The sequence below is a fragment of the Pomacea canaliculata genome, linkage group LG14 (genome assembly GCF_003073045.1).
Source record: "Pomacea canaliculata isolate SZHN2017 linkage group LG14, ASM307304v1, whole genome shotgun sequence".
Taxonomy (NCBI): domain Eukaryota; kingdom Metazoa; phylum Mollusca; class Gastropoda; order Architaenioglossa; family Ampullariidae; genus Pomacea; species Pomacea canaliculata.
The window spans coordinates 536,804-557,295 of NC_037603.1; the positions used below are offsets into that span (position 1 = coordinate 536,804).

The 20,492-nt window shown below is 42.8% G+C and overlaps 2 protein-coding genes across 2 annotated transcripts in view; both read left to right on the top strand.

The window, feature by feature from the left end:
* LOC112554923 (von Willebrand factor D and EGF domain-containing protein-like) overlaps positions 1-20,492 on the top strand; it is a 535,332-nt gene that overhangs the window by 489,983 nt on the left and 24,857 nt on the right. The gene's annotated exons all lie outside the window — the stretch shown is intronic.
* On the top strand, positions 11,365-12,842 carry LOC112554957. The gene is made up of 2 exons (XM_025223040.1): positions 11,365-11,897; positions 12,068-12,842. Exons 1-2 carry the CDS (start codon positions 11,858-11,860, stop codon positions 12,457-12,459), a joined length of 432 nt encoding a protein of 143 aa, XP_025078825.1. The 5' UTR covers positions 11,365-11,857; the 3' UTR covers positions 12,460-12,842.

The window sequence follows — 20,492 nt, forward strand, 5'->3', positions numbered from 1 at the left end:
CCTGATATTGCACTGACGGCTTGGTTAAACAGACGCTTGCCTGCTTCTTTCCCTCGTTCTTGTATCGCCGTCTTAAAATTTTGACCAGACATCATGTCCTGAGCAACCTGAACGCCGGTGTGTAGACCTTCTTTCAACAAAGCTTTTCCACCTCTTTTGACAAGCGGAAGAATCATGCGTCCTACGCTGCTCAACAGACTCCCGAGTCCTCTTCCTCGCATGTGACGCCCACCGGCAAACACAGACAAGCCATGTCCGACCTGAGAGCAGTAGTAGTCCTCGTAGATTTTAGGATTGCTATGATACGGGTGTGTAACGTACCATCCTCCTAGAAGTGGGTCCTCCGACGAAAATGAAGCGTCACGATGGTACTTCCGCTGCTAAATGAAAACTCTTTACCCGTGTCTGTCGTTAAAAGGATTTCCACCGAATTAAAATTTGACCGGCTGAGTGGGATGTAGTGAGGTTTTTCAAAGATATAATGCACGACGTCTTGCGTCTTGTCGGTCATGGGCACTATGCGGAGAAGCGGGGCCATGACGTCACCCACGGCGCGCGGACTGACCAGATCGCAGTAGATGTAGGCACTCTTAAAAATTTTCGTTCAGATCCACATTCGTGGTCGAATAATAGTCTCCTTTTCCTAAAAACGTGTTTCTTGAAAATCCCAACACTCGCTGTAGCGCTGGACTCAACCGAATCGTCGTATTTTCCTCGTACAGCTTGATGTGCGTGCTCTTGGAGGCACGTTCGTACTCGATCCACAGGCGTTTTTCTTTGCCCAAAGGGTCCGAAGCACGATGAAGGCTTTTCTGACAAACAGTGTTGAGAAACCACACAAAATACTCGCTCGAATCGTACAGTCCACCAGGAATTTCGACTCGTTTTTTTTCTGGTGACCTTGCTTTGGCTCTTACTTCATTTTCAGAAGGCGGATGAGTAGTATATTCGATCCAAAAATCTCCCTTGGCCACGTTGAGATACGAATTGGGAAGTTGAATTTCTGATAGTCCTACCTCAAATTCTCGCTCCAAGTCGATGGTCTGAGGAAGTTTAGTAAAATAGTGACTAGCAGAGTTGTCTGGATAATATTCCATCGAGCTGTTGCTGGGTAGGGTGAGATAAAACATGTTTTAGTGGAGGTGGGCAGCAGCAGCAGCAGCAGCAGGAGGAGGAGGGTCGATAGCAGGGTTGGGAAGCACGTACCCGAGACAGCTACCGAGCAAAGCCACCCACAAATTGTCCGCTCCGTGTCCACGTGTCAGATTAAAGAGCGAGACGCCGACCACGACATAAATAAGGATCATTTGGCAAAAAAATACAATTTCACTTCGAGGAATTCGACGTCCCATGATGCGCCACAAGCCAGTCGGTGGTGTTGGTGGTGGTGGTGGTGGTGGTGTGCCTTCCATCAGTACCGGGTAAGCGACGACTGCGGAATCCAAGAATTAAATGAGGCATCGTAACCGTACCATTTGACTAAATACTCCTTTCTTCCTCCTGCCCCCACACGCTGCTTCAAAATCTCTTCGATTCGATACGTGTCTTTTGCACCGACCTTTTGTAGTTCTTGGCTGTAAAACGTTCCGCGCAGTTCGTCCCCGTGGTCATCTTTCAAGACATAGGTGGTGGGTTCGGAATCATAGATGCGACTGATGGTAAAGAGTTCCTCTGTCCATGCCGGGAGGTAACCTTTTTTAAAATTTGACCTCGCCTTGCTGATTCGTACGCGGTCTCCTGGTGTCATCGTTTTTGTCACACGCTGCTGCTGCTGCTGGTCACCGTACAACGTCTGCCACACGTCTTCCTGGTTATCGGCATCGACTTCTACAGGTGCTCTTTTGATGCTGCGATGATAGGAGCGATTGTAGGCCTGTACAAACGGCGTTAAAACGTCCTTGTATCTGAGAGTGTTTTTTCGGGTAAAATATCGCCATAGCTTTTCTTTCAAACTTCGATTAAAGCGCTCCACAACGGCAGCTTTGATGTCTTCGTTTTCCGTCACAAAAAAGTCAACGTGAGCTTCTTTTAAAAATTTTTGAAACGTTCGATTTAAAAACTCGGTTCCTTTGTCCGTTTGCAGCTTTCTGGGTTTGCGACCGGTAGAAAAAATGCGTCGAAAAGCATCCACCATCGTAGGACCTGTCTTGTTTTTGAGCGGTTCCACCCAGGCAAACTTGCTAAAAACGTCGATGCACGTCAAAAGATAGGCATAGCCATCGTTGTGCTGCTTTAGTCTTTGCACGTCGATCAAATCTGCTTGCCATTGGTGATCGATTCCACCTACGATGATGCGCTGGCGTACAAAAGAGCGACGAATGGGTTTGTGCAAGGTGTACGTGTCTTGATGACTCAGCCATTCTTTGACGACCGTTGGTTTTAACTTGGTGACGCGCGCTAATCCCGCAACACCTCCAAAAGCACCCGGTTGCCGTGGTGTGTAATAGTGTTGTGCCAGTTTACCCATCGCTTACAACGTTTCCCAGGTCGGACGTTCTACATGTTTCACCGGCTCCTCTTTTTCGGTAATAAACTTCCACCGGTCAGGATGGCCGACCAAGTCTTGAGAAACATTCATTCGACGCAGAGCTTTGGCAAAAGTTTCCCAGCCTCGCGGGCTTCTAGCACGTTTTCGTTTTCTGAGAACATCATTCACTAAATCTACGAGGTTGGAATTTTTGACGGCCTGTCCTTCATACAAAATTTCACCCCGATCGTTCCAAGTGAGCTCTGGGTTTCGTTTAAAGTGCTGCAACAGTCGCTCGGCCTTTTTCTTCATCGATTTTGGGACGCTTCCCAAGACCTCTGCCTCTACGGGATCTTCTTGCACAACCGGTGGTGGTGGTGGTGGTGGTGGTGGTGATGGTGGTGGTGGTGGTGGTAGTGGTGATGGTGGTGGTGATGGTGTCGTTGGTTCTTGCCGTCTCACATCAACCATCCCTAGGGGTCTGTTTCTGTACTGTCCAAACCTGCTCAAAAACCGCCACAACGTTTGCTGGTAGAGATTTGCTTTGTCGTGTACACTGAGATCCGTTCGCTCCAAAATATCGCGCATCTGTGCATCCATGTCTGTCAAACTTTGACCCACGGCATCCGAAACAGGTGGTGGTGGTGGTGGTGGTATCATTCGGGGATCCATCAAAATCAGTTTTTTGGTGTGTTCCATGATTACTCGTTAGAGGTAAACGATCCCACCAGTCCTCCCAAGGCGCCCAAAATGGGTTTTAAAAGAAAAGAAAGAAAACCTCCTTTTTGAAGAATCTGCTTTCGGCGTTTCACAGAAGTATTCCTGCGTGCCAGGAGCCGCAAGTCCTCTTTGTACTTGCACAGTCGCTTTTTCTGAGCCGGAGTGAGATGAACATGCCCTTTTAAAACGTTAAGAGAACACTCGCTGATGGCCTTGATCAAGTCGGGGGAGGCTCCTTTCAGCACTTCTTTGATGACCTTTGGTTTAGCACCGCACAACAGCTTGAGCATTGACATATTTCGCTCGATGCGTGCCGACATGGTGCTTTTTACTTTTGAACGTACACCACTTGATGGTCCGGTGGAAAAATGTTTGTTCTTAAGCGTAGATGATCCGGTGTTTCCTGTCGCAGATCAAACAGCAAATAACCATGAGGCGCCGATGTCGCGTCCTTAAAACTCTCCTGAACATATTTCAGTTTTCCAGGGTACATCTGTTTGGCGAGGTGGGTGATCTGAGAAGCGTCCCTGGGGTTTTTAAAGACGACCAGATAATGACTGTTTAAACTGATGGTCCTCTGCTCTTTGTTCTTTCCAAACAGGTTTTGCACGATATACATGATGCTCAAGTTGCGATGATGAGAACCTTTGGTAAATAGCTTAGTCACACGTTGATCTGTTTCAGTCATCAAGTCATCGATGATGATCAATCGGTGCTTATCACCTCGCCAATCGTTTACGTTAGGTAACCCTTCTACAAACGTCACTCCCTCTAAGCGTTGATATCCCTCTTGCCATTCGCCGTAACACCACACCACCTCATCAGGGGGAGGAGTCATCATATCTTTCACATGATTTAAAAAGCGAACCACAAAACACGTTTTTCCGCTGCCGGTAGGCCCCGCTACGACGCACGTGAAAGGGTGCTTCCACTTCGGATCCATCTGTGCCATCATAAACACAGCACGCGACACTTTATCGACTCGCACCGTCCCTCCCCCGCTCACCCAGGGGCAAGTCACTCGTGGTAAGGGAGAGGAAGGGGGGGGGGATGACAAGATGGCCGCGCCCATGAGACTTCCGACAAGATGGCTGACAAGATGGCTGCCGCGGATATGACATCATCAAGATGGCCGCCCCCATGCGACTTCCGGCAAGATGGCCGACAAGATGGCCGCCACGGATATGACATCATCAAGATGGCCGCCCCCATGCGACTTCCGGCAAGATGGCCGACAAGATGGCCGCCCCCATCCGACTTCCGGCAAGATGGCGGCGGTGACGTCACGGCTCCCCTTCCGGCTCCCCAAATGAGGGGTGGATGCAACATGCCTATACTACTAAGGAACCAAGCAGAAGTAACAAGTGTCTGTGTGGTTGTTTGGCTCTTCTCAGCGGAACCAGTGTTGGGCAGCTCCCCACCCACCTCATCATCCTGCCTCAGTTGGGCCCATATAGTTCCGGCATTCTTTGCCTCGCTCTCTTGTTCTTTTCCAAGTCTGCTTTGGTCTCCCAATTCTCCTCTTCCCCTAATAGTCTCAATCGGTATTTGCTATTTTAAGGGTAGATACTGGCATCGACATTTAATTCCGTTTCATTGACATTTAATTTAGTAATCATCCCTTAACAATATATGTAGCAGCTTAAAGATAAGCCGATTAAAGAAAATGGTGCAAGGGTTCAACCCGATCTGAGTTTTATTTACCATGCTCTCAAACTGAATAAAGCAAACCCGGTATTTAATAATTGTAGACCTTGTATAATACAGAATCTAAAGTAATTAACCTTTCTTTAGTTAAGAAAGCTTATATGTTAATAATTAATATCATTTTAAATTTAAGATTATTAAAATAGTTATTTAAAAAAAATACACTGTTTCCAAGAAAAGTAAAAGACGTATTTTTACACTCTGTTACTTTCTTGTGTAAATTGTAAGAAAAACAAATAAACCAACAAGTGTTCTTTGCATAGTAAATAAATTACATATCAATTCAAGAATAATCCGACTAGTCTTGTAAGCATTTTCACTAAAGATTACTTTGATGCAGGAAGATGTTTTACAGCGAGCACAGGAGTTTTGGTTAAAATGGGTTGAGGCCGCCTTCCCTGACTTAGACTCACTCGCCTACTTCCTGCCTCCTGTCTACATCAACCGCGTGCCGATGACTAGAGAGACCATTGCTGGTCAGGATGTTCTTGTCCTTCAGAAACCATCTGGACAGGCTGGTCAGTCCTGCAACGTAGCGGTGAATCCAACTCCCGCTGTTCAAAGTTCCATTCCTCAACCTACTTCAGTTCAGGACAGTGATGTTAGAGATGATGCAGCCATGCAGCGCATTTTCCTTTGTCTGCAGAAAATGTCTCAACATAACAGTGAAGTGTTTGTTGCAATGAGTCAACTTCAGTTCGGGGAGTACCTGGGAGAACCTTGTTATGCTGCTGCAGCAGCCCAGGTGCCCTTAGCTACAAGTCTTCCCCCTTCTCTGCCGAAAAACTGGGGCAAGGGCGACTTTGATGTGCTTCTTATTGACAGGAAGTACGGTTTTGTGGTCTGTGAGGTGAAGGCTGTTTGTGACAGGGTAAGAGAGCTTGGTCTGTCACAGCAGGATATGGAAAACATCATCCGAACGAAACTAAAACAGGCCATCAATCAACTGGACAAGGCGGAGGCCATGTTGTCTCACCTGGTGTCGGACATCGCTCCCGGTCTGCGCATCACCAAGACCATCGCTGTCCCAAACCTCACGGCTCAACAGGTAGAGCAGGCAATCGCTGGTGACAAACAACTCACTCAGGTAATATTGGTAGGTGTAATTTATCAATATTAATTCTAAACCATTGTCCTGATGATAGAGGTCTGATAGATGTCGTGTTAAATAACAGACAAGAATGACAAATCTTATGAGGGAGATAGAGTAGTTCTAAAATACATAAATTTATTACTTTAGGTGTCAAAACAATTATTAGGATCTTTTATTTTAAAAGTTTTAAGCCAAATCAGGACCTTATTTGCGTACTCTTCCACGAAAGAATGAGAAGTAGTTCTGTTTCCTTAATGTGTAATTCAGGTCGTCTCACTTGACAAGAAAAGTGTCGATGGATAGAGAGGTGGTGTCAACAGTTTTACCCAACTAATTAGCAAGACCTTAAAGTATAGTTTGTGAGAACTATGGAAAGTTTCCAATCTTCAGCAAAGCATAGGCTAAGGCAGGGGTGAAGAGCATGTAGTTCAAAGGTCGTATGAGGCATCATAACTATCAGCTGGAAACCTCTGTTTAGTGCATTTCGCTGCTGATCGTGAATTTTATTTCTGTAAAGGACCTGTGTCGTTGCCTTGGAAAACCACAAACAACAGATGCTGCCGGCGCGGCTGGTCTTTGTTTGACCTCTGATCAGTTGTCTGACCCCAAGACACCGCGTGACGTCAGTAGTCACGTGCTGGGGGAACTCGGACACTGGTGGCAGCGACTTGTGGCTGATGCTGGACCTGACAGTCACATGACACGTGATGTTTACCGGACATTAATAGCAAGGTAAATACTAAACATTATTTGTAGTCAACAGATTATGGGAGTAAGTACTGAGGTGTGCGACAATGTCGCTGGATACACAATAGATCGCTGATTCTGATGATCAATTCCTCCGTTTTTCTCTTCCGTAAATCTTTCATGTTACTATGTAGATAGTGACATCAACTTTGGCAAGTCAGAAAGGCGTTAGCTCTCCCTTCAAACACATACATAACTAAAAATATATATTTTTGTTTTTACTCACATATACAAACTCTCATGTGTATATATAAAGGTAAAGGTCATATAGACTTTGCGACTTCGGAGAGTGAGGTGTGAGAGAACTCACTTCTTTCGGGGCCAGCTTTAAATGATTAGGGATAAGTTCCTCTCTGTCGCTCCTTTACCTCCCTAACCCTGTATAAAGTTAAGTATACAAATTAAAAGAGCTGTGAGTTGTAAGCAACATCAGGAAGGAGGACTAACAGTGTTGGATGTTAACTCTTTCATAGTCACACTCAACATTATCTGTTAAGTCGTCTGAAACTTAACAGTGGCAGTCTTACTAGCTTGATGTCAGTTATTTCTCCGGAGTTAGCGAAGCTTGATACTTGTAGTGGTGAATATGCTAATATAGTAAGTAAACACGTTCAATACACATTCTGGCAAGATGTGATGAGGCATTATAAAAAAGTTTATTAACAAGTGCATTCCAACATGTAGTAAAGACTTTCTCGGAAGCCCATCCACTTTAATTATAGTATTATTAGAGGCAGAAAAATTGTATATATTAAGAAACGGTTGGATGGAAAACTTAAAAAATTAGAAGACTTTACTAATGTTAATGGTACCTTTCTGACTCTTGAAGAATTATGTTAGGTGTCCTGACTTAACTAGCACTACTCTCTTAACTCACTGGCCACGGCTAGGCTGCAGGCCGTTCTACATAGGCCTGATACAGTCCACAAAATATTATCAAATGAAGTGCAATTGTCTGTTAGTCTCTCAGAATGAACCTATACTAGCGGATGGACTATTATCAGAAAAGGGTGTATTTAATGCGCGAACTGCCACACGTGGTTACCAAGCTGACAAACCTTGACCTCGACCTCGCAAAAGAAACTCTACCTCGCTTGACCGAAGCTTTCATTCAAAACAAAAGGTATCAGAGTAGGAAATGCCGAGATGGATGTGCTTCAAGACTGATGGTTAAATTAAAAGATAAAGTTTTGGCTTATTCTTATTAATATTACCACAAAAAAAGTCGCCCGCGGGTAAACAGTGTAAGGCCGGTTGTTAGGTACTCAGCGTGAGAAAGGAACAGTCCTGGGAGCTGTTCAACCCTTACCTTCTACAGACAACTACATAACTAAGTACACTACTAGAGTGCTAAAAGGGACTAAAGAAATTTTTAAAAAAAACTTTTGAAGACAATAAAGTGTATCCATCTGCACTTAGAAAGTGGGAGTTGTAATGTAACTGGGCTGATATATTTCTAAAGACTTTCTATACTACTATAGATACCCCATTAAGATGGTTTAATTTTACTTCAGATCCTTCCCACAAAATCGTTTTTTCACTGTAAGCTCACTGTATCTCCTTTGTGTTGTTTTTTGTAATCAGGACAATGAAAGCCTTTAACACATAGTCTGGACTGTCCATTGGTTATAAATTTTGTGACCAACTATGAAATATGTTTGGAAACAGTGGCTGCCATTTAGTCATGTCAATTCTTAAATAACGGTATTATTTGTAAACAAAAGAACTTTTAAAGTAACTAAGAAGATCCTCGAGACAACTGCCATAAACAGCAAATATTAAAACCTGATTTGATTTGTGTACTTTTCCTATATTATAGCAGATATATGGTCTTGTTATTGTTATTTCTATTATCTAATGTTTAAATTTTGTTGTTTATGTATTGTCTTGTTATTTGTTATTTCTATTATCTAATGTGTAAATTTTGTTGTTTATGTATTGTCTTGTTATTTGTTATTTCTATTATCTTATGTGTAAATTTTGTTGTTTATGTATTCGTAGATTACTTAAATATTCAATTATTCTACATACAATTGTTCGACATGAACTTGTTCGTGTTCTACGTGTATGTATTGTGGGGAAAAAAAAACAACAGAAAAAATACCCTGTGACAGACAATTTGAAAAAAAAAATCATTTCGTGACGAATTCTACTTCAGACAGCAACACAAGTGAGCGATCATTCCAGGTGAGGTCGTTGTTCAATCTCGTGAATGAGAATTTCCTTACGTTTGGCTATTTTACACCCACCATTAGCATTCATGAGGCAGGGAGTACATCTGCGACAAATACTTCTTGTGAGTTGGCTCGACAATAAGATTGTAACAGTTGCCACAAGTCACGATTGTCTTGAGCCGCTTGATAGTGTGAGCCACTTTAATACAGAGGGACATACAGCGGCGGGCAGGCCTGACGAGAGGGGGGGACAGGGGGGTCTGGTGTACCCGGGCCCGCGGCTGTCAAGGGGGCCCGGCCTTAGTCAGTGGATTTTTTTTTTTCTTCTTCTCCTTTTCTTTTTCTTTTAAAGAAAGGTCTAAGGACAGAACACCCAAGCATTACACATGCAGAAGTTGAGTTTCAAGTCTGTAGAATACAATTTCGGGGTACTGATTACAAGTACAAGGGGCCTGGAGAGATCGTCTGTCCCGGGGCCTGGGCTGGCTCTCGGCGGCCCTGGCGGCGGGGTTCTCGCGAGAGAGAGAGAGAGCAGTGCAAAACCCACCTATAGCCCTATCACTACTCTTTCGTGACAACTTGTTTTATCTCTACAGGATTTGGCTTCTACCAAATTGTGCAGGGAAGGAAATAGTGGTACTGCAGTGTGTGTGACTGTGTGGGGTATCGTATTTAATACTTTCACCTCCTCACGACATTGTCAGTCACTGGAAGACTGTCACCTGCCGCAGTATTTACAAGGTTACACATAAATATCTACAATGCCAGCAAAACTGGATTATTTTCTTCTACCAGGGGATAAAAAAAGTAAAGAATGAATTACGAGATCATCGTGAATTTCAAGCATCTCTGTAGTAAAAGATTCTTAACAAGCTTGTGACGCTTGTGAATTAAGCTGCTTGAGCTCGGCGTGCGAACTGTTTCGAACATTAACATTGACATCTTAAGGGTCATGAACACTAACCGTGACGCCAGAAGTGACGACGACTACTATTGAGAATCAACAGGTCCACCACCACAAAGTGTCCGAAGCCCTCACAGCGCTGGACACGTGAGGGAAGTTTGCCTTCAGGCCCCTGAGGGCAGCGACATGTTGGGACACGTGCAACGTGCGGAACACGTGATGTTGTAAATACGAGCACAACTCACAGGACAGGCCACCTTGGATGAGTTCCTCCCCACGGGGACATAAAGTCTTGTCTACACACGGTCACAACCTTGCTGCTCACCTGTTGGACTTTGACATCGTAATATGTTTAGACAGGATTGTGACATGCGGTGTCTGTCATACTTTCTCCATGTCTGGATGTCACCTGAAGCAAATAAAGTGTTTCCTCTGTGTCACGTTTATTATGGCGGTCACTTGAGAAACGTGAAATCGAGGTTTCACTGTCAATATTTTATGAAGATTCTGTAGAGTTTGTAATAGTTATGTAAGGTTACTTTGTTTATTCACTCAGCTAAACTATTTTCACAAAGTTAACAATAGCTATTTGTTCCCGGTTGGCGTTAGATTGCGGAGGTGACAGTATTTATTGGTGAAGAGAAAAAAGTTAGAGAGAAGAATTCATGCTTCACCACGACATGTACAACTCTTAGTAGACAGTAGACCGTTAATGACACAGAGAGAGAATTTAGTAACTACTTCCAATGTTTGGTTTAATTTTATCATCATCATCATCATCAAGACAAAAAAACATTATCACTAAATGTATTAAACCACTTGTAGTAAATAATGTAAACCGCTCGATATATATATGCTTCGTCATTTTAATAGTAAGATGAGGTCAAGTATCCAACATTTGTTTGTTGTAGGTTCTGTGGTCCGGCGACAACAGTGACTGTGCCATGCACATGTCCTCCACGTGTGAGTGTCAAGACCCTGGGTGAGGCCGTGTGGTGGACAGGAGAGTGCTACACTGCTGTAATAACACTCTTCCCGGAGCAAGTTCACCTGCTACACACGGCGCCTCCCACACTCTTTGTCACCGGACCGCCCGGTACAGGTAAAACTGTGGTGCTGCTGCTGATGGCCATAGAGTGGCTGCGATGTGGTCACCACGTCTACGTTGTCAGTACGTGGAGTGATAGTCGTGCAGCGTGCACCATGTTTTATCACCTGTTGCTGCAGACAGTAAAGACACAACAGTCAGCAGGTGTATCACCCGGTCAGCCTCACCTCCTGCAGTATGAGCTTGATGGCGGTAAAGACGTGGAGAAGGCCGTCAACGACTTGTCACAGGCGGCGAGCGGAGGGTCGTTGTACGTCATCGCTGATGAAGTAGGGAGTGACCACAGGTGAGTTGTACAGCGTGTGATGTGATGATAGACACACAGGTAGATGTTGTTTACATTTACTGGATTACAACTACTTGGTGCTTAACAGGTGATGTTTCCTCAACAGTTGTGACACCTGATGGAGGTGTTGTGTTCTCACATGTCAACATAGATTTGAACAGAAGCATCGGCTGTTACACAGATTGTGTTGCAGCACGTGTCATTATTGTGACATCACTTGATGACATCATTGGTAACAACATTACACATGATACACAAACAGAATCAGACATTAAAAATAGTACACAGTGTAACGCGTGTAGCTACATCCTATGTTACTGTCTTGGCTACAGAATCAACAACTTCCAGTCTTTTTGTGAGTTGTTGCGGACACGAGTTCCTCGTCTCCATCTCTGGGCGGCAAGTTGTTTCCATGACTACGCACCCACCGGCTGGCAAGTGAAATATTTAACCAGACCCCTCCGCTCTCCTCCGGCCGTCGTCAGGGAAGTCGAGAAGGACGTGAGGATCACTACACAACGTCATGTACTGCCGTACAACGAGCGAGGTGTGCCCGACCACACAGACGGCCCGCCAGTCACACGACTGTATCACCGAGGTCAGGGTCACTCAGGTCGCAGGCCAGTTGACTGTGTGACGTGCGGTCGTGAGATGGCCAGCTTCCTACACAGTCTCCGTGTTGGTGTTACAGGTAGGTGTGTGTATTGTGTAGTGTAACGTTGTTTACAGTTAAACACTTACCTATGCGATAAATAACGAACGGGTGAGAAACAGTCTTGTAAATAAGACTGTGTAAGTGACTTGTGTCTCTCAGTTTACGTGATGACGTCACGATGCTATTGTTTATATCGATGTTGACAGGGAGAAGCACAACAACATCTACAACATTGACCTCTACCAGTGGCGACACAACACCACCCTGTCTACAGTGGAGAGACGTGCTGGTGTTGTACTGGGGTAACGTTAGTGATCAGTCGGGTGTGGTCACAGAACTGCTAGAAGCGGGTATCCCAGTGCGGGTGATGAAGAATCATGACATCGAGGACGTGGCCACGGCCCGCAGTGACGTGGTGTGGGTGACAAGTGGACATCATGTTCGTGGTCTGGAGAGAAAAGTAGTCGTCTGCCTGAAGAACCGTGATCACGGTGTATTTAGTCCTAAGTTTTTACAACAGTACAACCCTACCTCTCTCCGACTTGACCTCATGTCCCGCTGTACGTCACAACTTGTGATTGTCTCCCCTGACGACTAGCCGCTAGAAGGTGACTGACACTGACACTGACACTGACACACCTGTCGCCTGCTGTAGTCGTGTGTCAGTCAGTCTCTTACACCAACAATTGTCTTTTAATGTTTGTCCTCTTCTACTTTCAGTCTATCATTACGTCGTCACCTTATGATGTAATAGATATGACGTCATTACAGAGTTTGGATCTTTACAAAACAAGTGTCAACGAGTTTGTTTCAGAGGTGTGTGTGTGTTAATGTTTCATCATATCCTTGCGTTTGTCAGTCTACAAGTGTGATATCTGTGTCACTGTGTGTATAAGCGGTTGTACACGTGCCCTGGCTGCCTTACAACGATCAGAAGGAAGAGAGTTGTGGAGTCAGAGAGACACCTGGTAATAAAACATGGCTTCTGTTCACATTCCTGTGTATGACATCTTTGGTATGTAAGTATTCCCGAGCATGCACTACACCCCGCAAGGTATGTGTGACTACTAGCTGTATTATATATATACAATCACTAGGTCTATACACAAATAATATGTGACCACTAACTCTGCTTTGTTGCTGATCTGTCTGACTTTTGTCAGTCTTTAGAAATAATAGTCCACACGGATCCATACATGCCCACACTGGTGTACAAAAGTCCACACTGGCCCCCAATTCTAAAACAACTTCAAGTGTCAGTAAAGGAAACACAAAATCAAGTTCAGTCCAAAGTCCAAAGATAGAAGAAGAGGAGACAGCAGCCGTTAGTGGAGGAAGATGTCTGTTGTAAGAAGTGATGCAAAACAAGAACTGAAGAACCATCCTAAACAGAGGCAAACGGTGTAACCAACATCACTGATGAGTAGGAGACAACAAACATCAAAAGATCACAGATGAGTAGGAGTACCTCCATTAAAACTCGTAACCACGAAGTTTATACACGTCTTTGCTGTCTCACTCTTACATAAACATTTAAATAAACGTGTGATAGACAGAAGGTAGAATAGGAGAAACACCGAAGACAGCTGTGTCATGAGATAACTAGGAATAGCCCTATAACCACAGGGTTGATGCTGCACTTCTGCTTCCTACACAAGTCGACCGAACGCGCTGCTAAACGGGTAGAAGGGGAAAGGGTCAGCTGATGAGAGGCGCTACATCAGGTGGACACAGCGGTCGGCCTCTGGCGGCACTAGGCCGATGGGAAGGACAAGGGTCACAAATGTCTCTCCGCTGTTTTGAATTGCTGGCTGCTTACGTCAGTATGTACTTAGTGCTGGTCGAGATGTACCTAGAGTTGGTCGAGATGTACCTAGCGCAGGAAGACAGCGACCTGTGCTGTTGCAACCAACTGGACACAGAAGTGACTACGAGTATAGACGCGATTACTGACGCGTTACTGATGCGAGGGCAAGTAAGGAGGTACAGTGGGCAGGGGTTAGTCACAATGACCACCTGTCTATTAGGTGCTAGCGATGTGTCGATTGGTCAGTTGTTACGGCCTCGAGGTGACGAGAGGGACACATGGTGACGAAATGCCAGTGTCAAGCGTGTCACTGCTGGTGAAAGGGGGAATCAACGGTCGTCAAGAAAATCTGAGTCCTCCACGTGGCAAGAGACATTCGTGTGTGGAGAAAATTAAGTGTCGAGTGTGTCCTGTGTGTGTTGTGTGTAGTAGAGGCTGATGATATCTGGATTGTCCGTAAGTGCAATTTTCAAGTAATTGCATCTTTAGTGAATTCTGCAGTAAAAACTCGTGATTGTTAATAATTTTCTTAACACACTGAATTACCTTCTGTTCGTTATTGGGGACGTACGCTGGGGTTTTGGAGTCCATAGAATTATTTCTAGCAAATTAGTGTAAGTGTTCGACTACACAACGGACACTGACAGTGTGCATTTAACATGGTTTTGAAAAAGTAATTTAACACGATAATTGCAGACTTTGAACGTCCGAATAATCCGAAGTGTCGACCGCTCATTCTCTCTCTGTTTACTTTTGACAATTTTTCTTATAAAATTTTAATCTCTAAATGGGAAAAGTTTGCTTTCCTAGCGTCTTGTTACCATGCCTACAAGAACAAGGAAGTAAGTGGTAGACAATCACGTGAGGCAACGCATTAAGATCGGGGACTCCCAGAGGCTATTTTTTAGAATGGCTGGGTTTTTTTTTTTCGCCGATACCTTATCGGAGACTGTCAAAGTGTTCCTACATACTACATATCTAGAAAACATCTCTTGGCACGATTGGCTAACGAGGTGCCTTGTATACATTACAGTCGCTACAATACGGTCTTGCCACTGAGATTCTTGGCATAACATAAATCTAGTTCCGCAAACTGACCGAACGGTGTATTCTTATCCGCGTCAACAGCATCACCCAAGGACAGCTAGCACGCAGCTTGCTTCTACATCCTGCACATGTGGTGATTCAACACACAGTAAACTGGGTTGCTCCATCGTTCTTACTGGCTGTAGCAGCTCTTTCACAGTACGTTAGTTTCTTTAAAATAATTAATCTTGTACATTTTGAGTAGCTTTTAAACAGTATTTCTATCGACTGTTTCCTAGACGCGCAATTTGTGTGATACACTGTCGACGGACATTTTGCGCAGCAGGCAGACGAAAATTGTGGTAATTGCCAGAGCTGCGAGAGAGAGGATCACTCTTGAACAGATAGTGATGATAAAGAACGTTAAAAAAAATCCGATATTGCCGTGTTTTTTTCTGACAATCCGCCGAAAAAATGAGATGTGATGGAATGAAGGTGCTTGAGTTAAGATGCAACAACATGGTCAACATCCTAGTTGTGGGGTTTAATTTTTGTCCATCAAACACGAGACTAGTAATAGTTCTCTGCTCCCACCCCTACCCCCACCAAAACAGAGCTACCGAGTTGAATGCATTAAAATATTTTTATACTTAATTTTTTTATCTTTAGAAAATTATTTGATTTGAGATAAACTTGGTAAGCGTGTGTAAAATAACATGAACTTGTATTAACAAAATGGATGTTCTTAATGTTTTGCTTGTTGTTGTTTACATCTATGTATAATTATTTTTGTTATATCTCATGACCATGTACAAATGTTCCTGCTATACTAAGAATCAGAATAGAAATTATTAATCCTTATAAAGGCATGTTCATTTTTCGATTGTTTTTCAAGACAGCAATTCGCAATGACCCGCTGTCAGCCGGCATTTTGCCCAGCAAGCAGAGAAAAATTACAATAAATGCTAGAATTTCAAATCAGATAGGATTGCGAACGAAGATAGTTTTTGAAAGATAATAATATTTAAGAAAGTTATAAAATAAAAAAAAAACTTCCGAGATCAGCATGTTTCTTTAGGATAATCTGACCAAAACTTTGACCAGAGATTGAAGGTGCCGGAGTTAACATCTATCGTGCTTTCCCTCTTTAATTTTCTCGTTCTTAAGGCCTTAATTCGTTTTGGGGTAGTGTTTCAGTTTCCTTTTCTTTATATTGAGGGCTAGAGGTAAAAAAGTAAAACTTTTTATAACTTATTCTGTTACCCTCGTACATAACGACTTGCCGTTTCTCCATTTCTCGGCTTTTCTACCTTTTTCGCACTTTGTGAAGAATCATGTCTCAAGCATTGAGCCGGGAAGCGGGTACAAAAGAAGAGGTATATGTATATCCCTAAAGTAGCCCGACAAGGATTGAGCATAAACAAGCGCCCAACCCTGTACTTTGGCATCATTGGATACAAAAGCAAGCATGCATTTTATGTTAATCCTGTTGAGATACAGACTGATTCATGTACTGCTAGAAAACTCGCACATTTTCATAAACATATTTGCATGGCACAGAACAGAGCTGACTCGCTGATGAGTCACTCATCCTATTTGTTGCTGCACTTTATGTTCCTGGTTGCGTTTGTGGTTAATTGTCCTGAGTAGGAGGGCAGCGAATGGCTGATTCTATTGTTTTTACAGATTAACCAATGACCGTTAGCCTGAATCCTCTTCACAAATGTACTCATGCAATTAAGAGGACTTGTTCTCAAGGGTCAACTGTAGTATCAGGCAAAGTATTAAATGTGAAATAAAAGATTCTGTAAGTTTTAAAATAGTGTCATACTGTTTGTCTTCATTATAAGATGTAATGAGTAGATTCATAGTAATCTTAAGTAATAAATATGATCACACTATTTTCTACACAAAATTGGAAACGGAGTTTTTCATTTTCAACACGATATACTTATTCTAACATACGTCTACTACTTATTATTAACACAACGTTTACATGTACTGTAATCATACAATTCACAACAATGTTTTCGTTAGCTGTCAGCTACCATATGCATTTTATAAAGAAGTGTTATTTATTAAGAAATTGCTAACATTAATGAAAATAATTTTAAAAAACCCAACACTTTGTTAATTTAAGACTTTATATCGCTGTAAAACTGATAATGCAATTTTAGTCGTGTTAAACTGTTAGAAATTCTCTCTGAGCGACCTTTGCTCTTTTTCGGTATTGTTTCCTTACTGCTTCTAGGCTACTTCTGCATTCTTCTTACCTTCTTTTCGAAATTAGTAATTTAAATCGAACAAATATGGTCTTTTTCACAGCAGCGAAATGTTCTTTCTTGTCATTTTCACTTGTTCAAAAAAAGAAATTCTGGCTACCGACTATTTATGGTCTACTCTGCAAGATTTTGTTGAAATCAGGCCGAAACATTTCTTTTTACAATCACGGGACACATGCTCTATCTGGAGTTAGTTTTTATATCATTCTTCAGTCAGGCGTAATTGGATGATAAGTAAGCATGACCGGAGCGAATTGAGAGAGTAAATAGAAAATTACACGGCCTGATTTTGAAAACTTTATTTTTGCAACAGTTAAAGAAATGAACTTGAAATTATGGTATTAAAATCATGGTTGTGGAAAGGTAGACTATACTCAGTTTTCACTAATCAGTACGACCTGGTGGTATTCAAAGGACCCCGTCGTATGGCACAAATTATTGTGCCGCCCGGCTATAGTAGGTTCCCTCGTCATAAGAATTTTCGCGATATCCATGCCGAGAGTCAGCGGGGGCTCCTTGCACACCAGACCTGGTTTGTGGATTTTAGAAAGTCTGAACACAAAGTGTTTCTGTACTTGTTTTAATTCATGTTGAAACCAGGGCAAATTATAAAATAAGTACAGAAACTAATTGGACCCCACATGATTACAGTGCCAGTATTTTAACCACTGCAAATACTCACAATCAACAGAATGATACTACGATGTTTTATAAATTTCTATTTGTTCATCGTCTTAGAGTGCTGCCCAGGCAATGCTGACCATTTTGTCTCAATGAAATTCACAGAACCTGACGGACGTTCAACGCAGTGTCTCATATGAGACGACCGTCCAGAGCTCACTCTGCGACTTTAAACCTAAACGGGGCTTGGTACCTGGTTTGTGTAGAAATGCTGAGAGTAAAATGCTGAAAAAATGTGTCCCAATAATTTAAGGTAGGAAAATGAAGATTTTCATAGTCTATCTGTCAAAAGAAGAAAAAAAATGTTATTCACACGTAAAAAATATTTACTTGCAACTTATGACATGATAGTGTTGGTTACAGAAATGAAAACAAGTTACAGAAGAAAAGACAATATCATATTGCAATGCCTGTAACTACTCTTCACAACAGGACCATTTTATGCTCTTTCTGCAATTGTTGCGTGTTCAGTGAGGGAACAACTGTTTCCAATATGGCTGAAATGGTATCACCTCTGTAAGTGACGGCATCCCAAAGAGGCCGAGCAATGCGCGAACTTCCAGTCTGGGTGGCGCCTCCTCCACCCCTTGCTGTGGAAGGCTGTCAACATCGGGGTCAAGAAAACTGTGAGGGTTTTTTATTTATTATCTACATCCAACCCACCTGCCGACTGGCGTTTGGTGGGCAGGTTTAAAAAAACTGTTTTATTGTTGTTTACATCCTTTTGTCTATACAGACATTTCTCCGACTGTTTCATGCCGTTTCCATCTGTACCTCATTTTAAAATAAGATTTTGGAGAATAAGCAGCACGGGGAGAGGGAGTGAGCGCAGATTGTGTTGTTTTTAAGCTATGTAAGTGGTATGAATAGTTAGATGTATTGTAAGACAACTCTATTTTAAAAGGAAAGGGCACCAGTCCCCGCTGGAAAGTGGTCTCTACAGTTTCGCACGACTGCAAAGGTGGGTGAATCAGTTTTTCTTGTATACAAATGCATCATGTAATATATGGAGTCTGAGTGTCTGTGTAATGGAAACAAGATCTCAGTAGACACAATTTAAGACGGACTATAAAGTATGACAGCCATAGACAAGTTTGGTTTGGGGAGAGGAAAGGGCAATTTTGAGTTTCGTGAATGTAATTGTCATGTGCTACGTCCGTGCACTGTCTGCTAATTTCGCAAACGTGTTTATAACCATGAAGTCATCAGTTGTTCTGCTCTCTTTCTGTCGGCAGAGCCTACCCTCAGTGAATGACCTCCGATTTTCCGGGGACCTGTGATAGAGCAAAAGAGCTTCTACTTCCCTGTACCTGACTTAGCGGCAAACGACCGGATAAGCTTTGAGTTCGTCTGGCTGTTTAATGGCCTGGAGGACCCTAAGTGCCGCCAGAAGTCGTCAGTGAACCGGGCGATCTGCGAATAACTGGACGGGGCTCAACTGGCGGGTCTCCTCAACAAGATACGTTTGAGCATTCTTAATCAAATGTTAACTGCATGACAAGAGTGATCGTAAGGCTGTAAAGAAGGACGTACTTTATATTTTGTCAATATTAAATAAGAGATAATAATTGCAGCATTTACTGGTTGTTATTGTTTTTTTCTATTGAATTACTGTCTTTCTATGGTGATTAAATTTAGTAAATTTAAGAGGAGGTGACTAACTTGCTGTGCTGACGTTTAAAATGCGCTCAACAAAATACATGATATCAGCCTAATGAAGATTTGGTGAGTCACGCTAGGTACCGGAAAGCATAGTAGGGTTAAACAATAGCAATAAGAATGGGCAAGACAAAGAAAAAAAGCGAAATGTAATAGAGAAAAGAAGAGAGAAGAAGCAGAGTCTGGAAAGAAAAACGAGAGAAAGAGAGGGAGGAAGAGAGAGAGAGAAAGTTGGACAGCTCTTTAATGGGAGGTTGTGAGATGTGGATTTTTACATAGTGTCAACAGATGAATCAGTTTATCATTGTAAATCCTCGTCCCCCAATCTAATGTTCTTGATCTCCCTATCTGCAATAAAGTAACCCTAGTTTTCCTCCACCATTTCTGAGACGGCAGGCGAGAGTGACAGAGAAAGAGAGATTCTACTTTTTGTGGTCGTGGTTCATATAAATTCTTTCGAATCTTGACAGGTTTGGTTGTAAGGTGCGTGCATTTTACAGCAAATGCGAATGAAGAAAAGGACCTGGCTGGAGAGCGCTCTGGAGTACTGGGCTTTGGGAATAAGTAAGTATCATAAAGGATTGAGACTGTAATTACATGTAGACTGCCAAAATCTCGCTAAACACAGCCATATAAACAGAGCGAAATAGGGAATTTAAGCAGGGATTGCAATAATAAAGCAGAGTAAGTTGTCCGCTCTTGTAAGAGCAAGTGAGTAAAGGCGTCTTGTTCTTGTAGTTATAAAGCGGTGTGTTCTTTACCTCGTGACGTAGTTATAACTAAGGAAAGATTTCTGGAGTAAAATAACACAAAGCATGTCGTGGAGTAACTGGTCGTATAAGGAGCAGAGTTTTGTTTTGATTTTTTCTATTTGATCCACCTTGCACTGTATCGTGTGTTACCGCTAAACTAAAATATCCTTAAGTGTCTTTTCAATACAGAGGGTAGTACAGCGCTTGGTAATGGCTTCTAAATGTCATCTGCGTGTAAACTGTAGGGCCTCCAATTTTAAAAAGGTTACCTTTTTAAGAGATTTCATCCTGGGGAGTTCGTATACTATTTCTGCAAGGTAAGGAAGGGGGATCTTAAGCTTTTACCTCTACATCAAACATTAATGCCAGCAATACAGCAGGTCTCTTAAACATGGGCTACGTTTATTGACAAATGTTTATCTAT

Excerpts from the sequence above, each read along its gene's own strand:
- LOC112554957 (XM_025223040.1), top strand. The coding sequence starts at position 11,858 with ATGGCCAGCTTCCTACACAGTCTCCGTGTTGGTGTTACAG. Across the intron at positions 11,898-12,067 it reads TCTCCGTGTTGGTGTTACAG|GGAGAAGCACAACAACATCT; the intron begins GTAGGTGTGTGT and ends CGATGTTGACAG.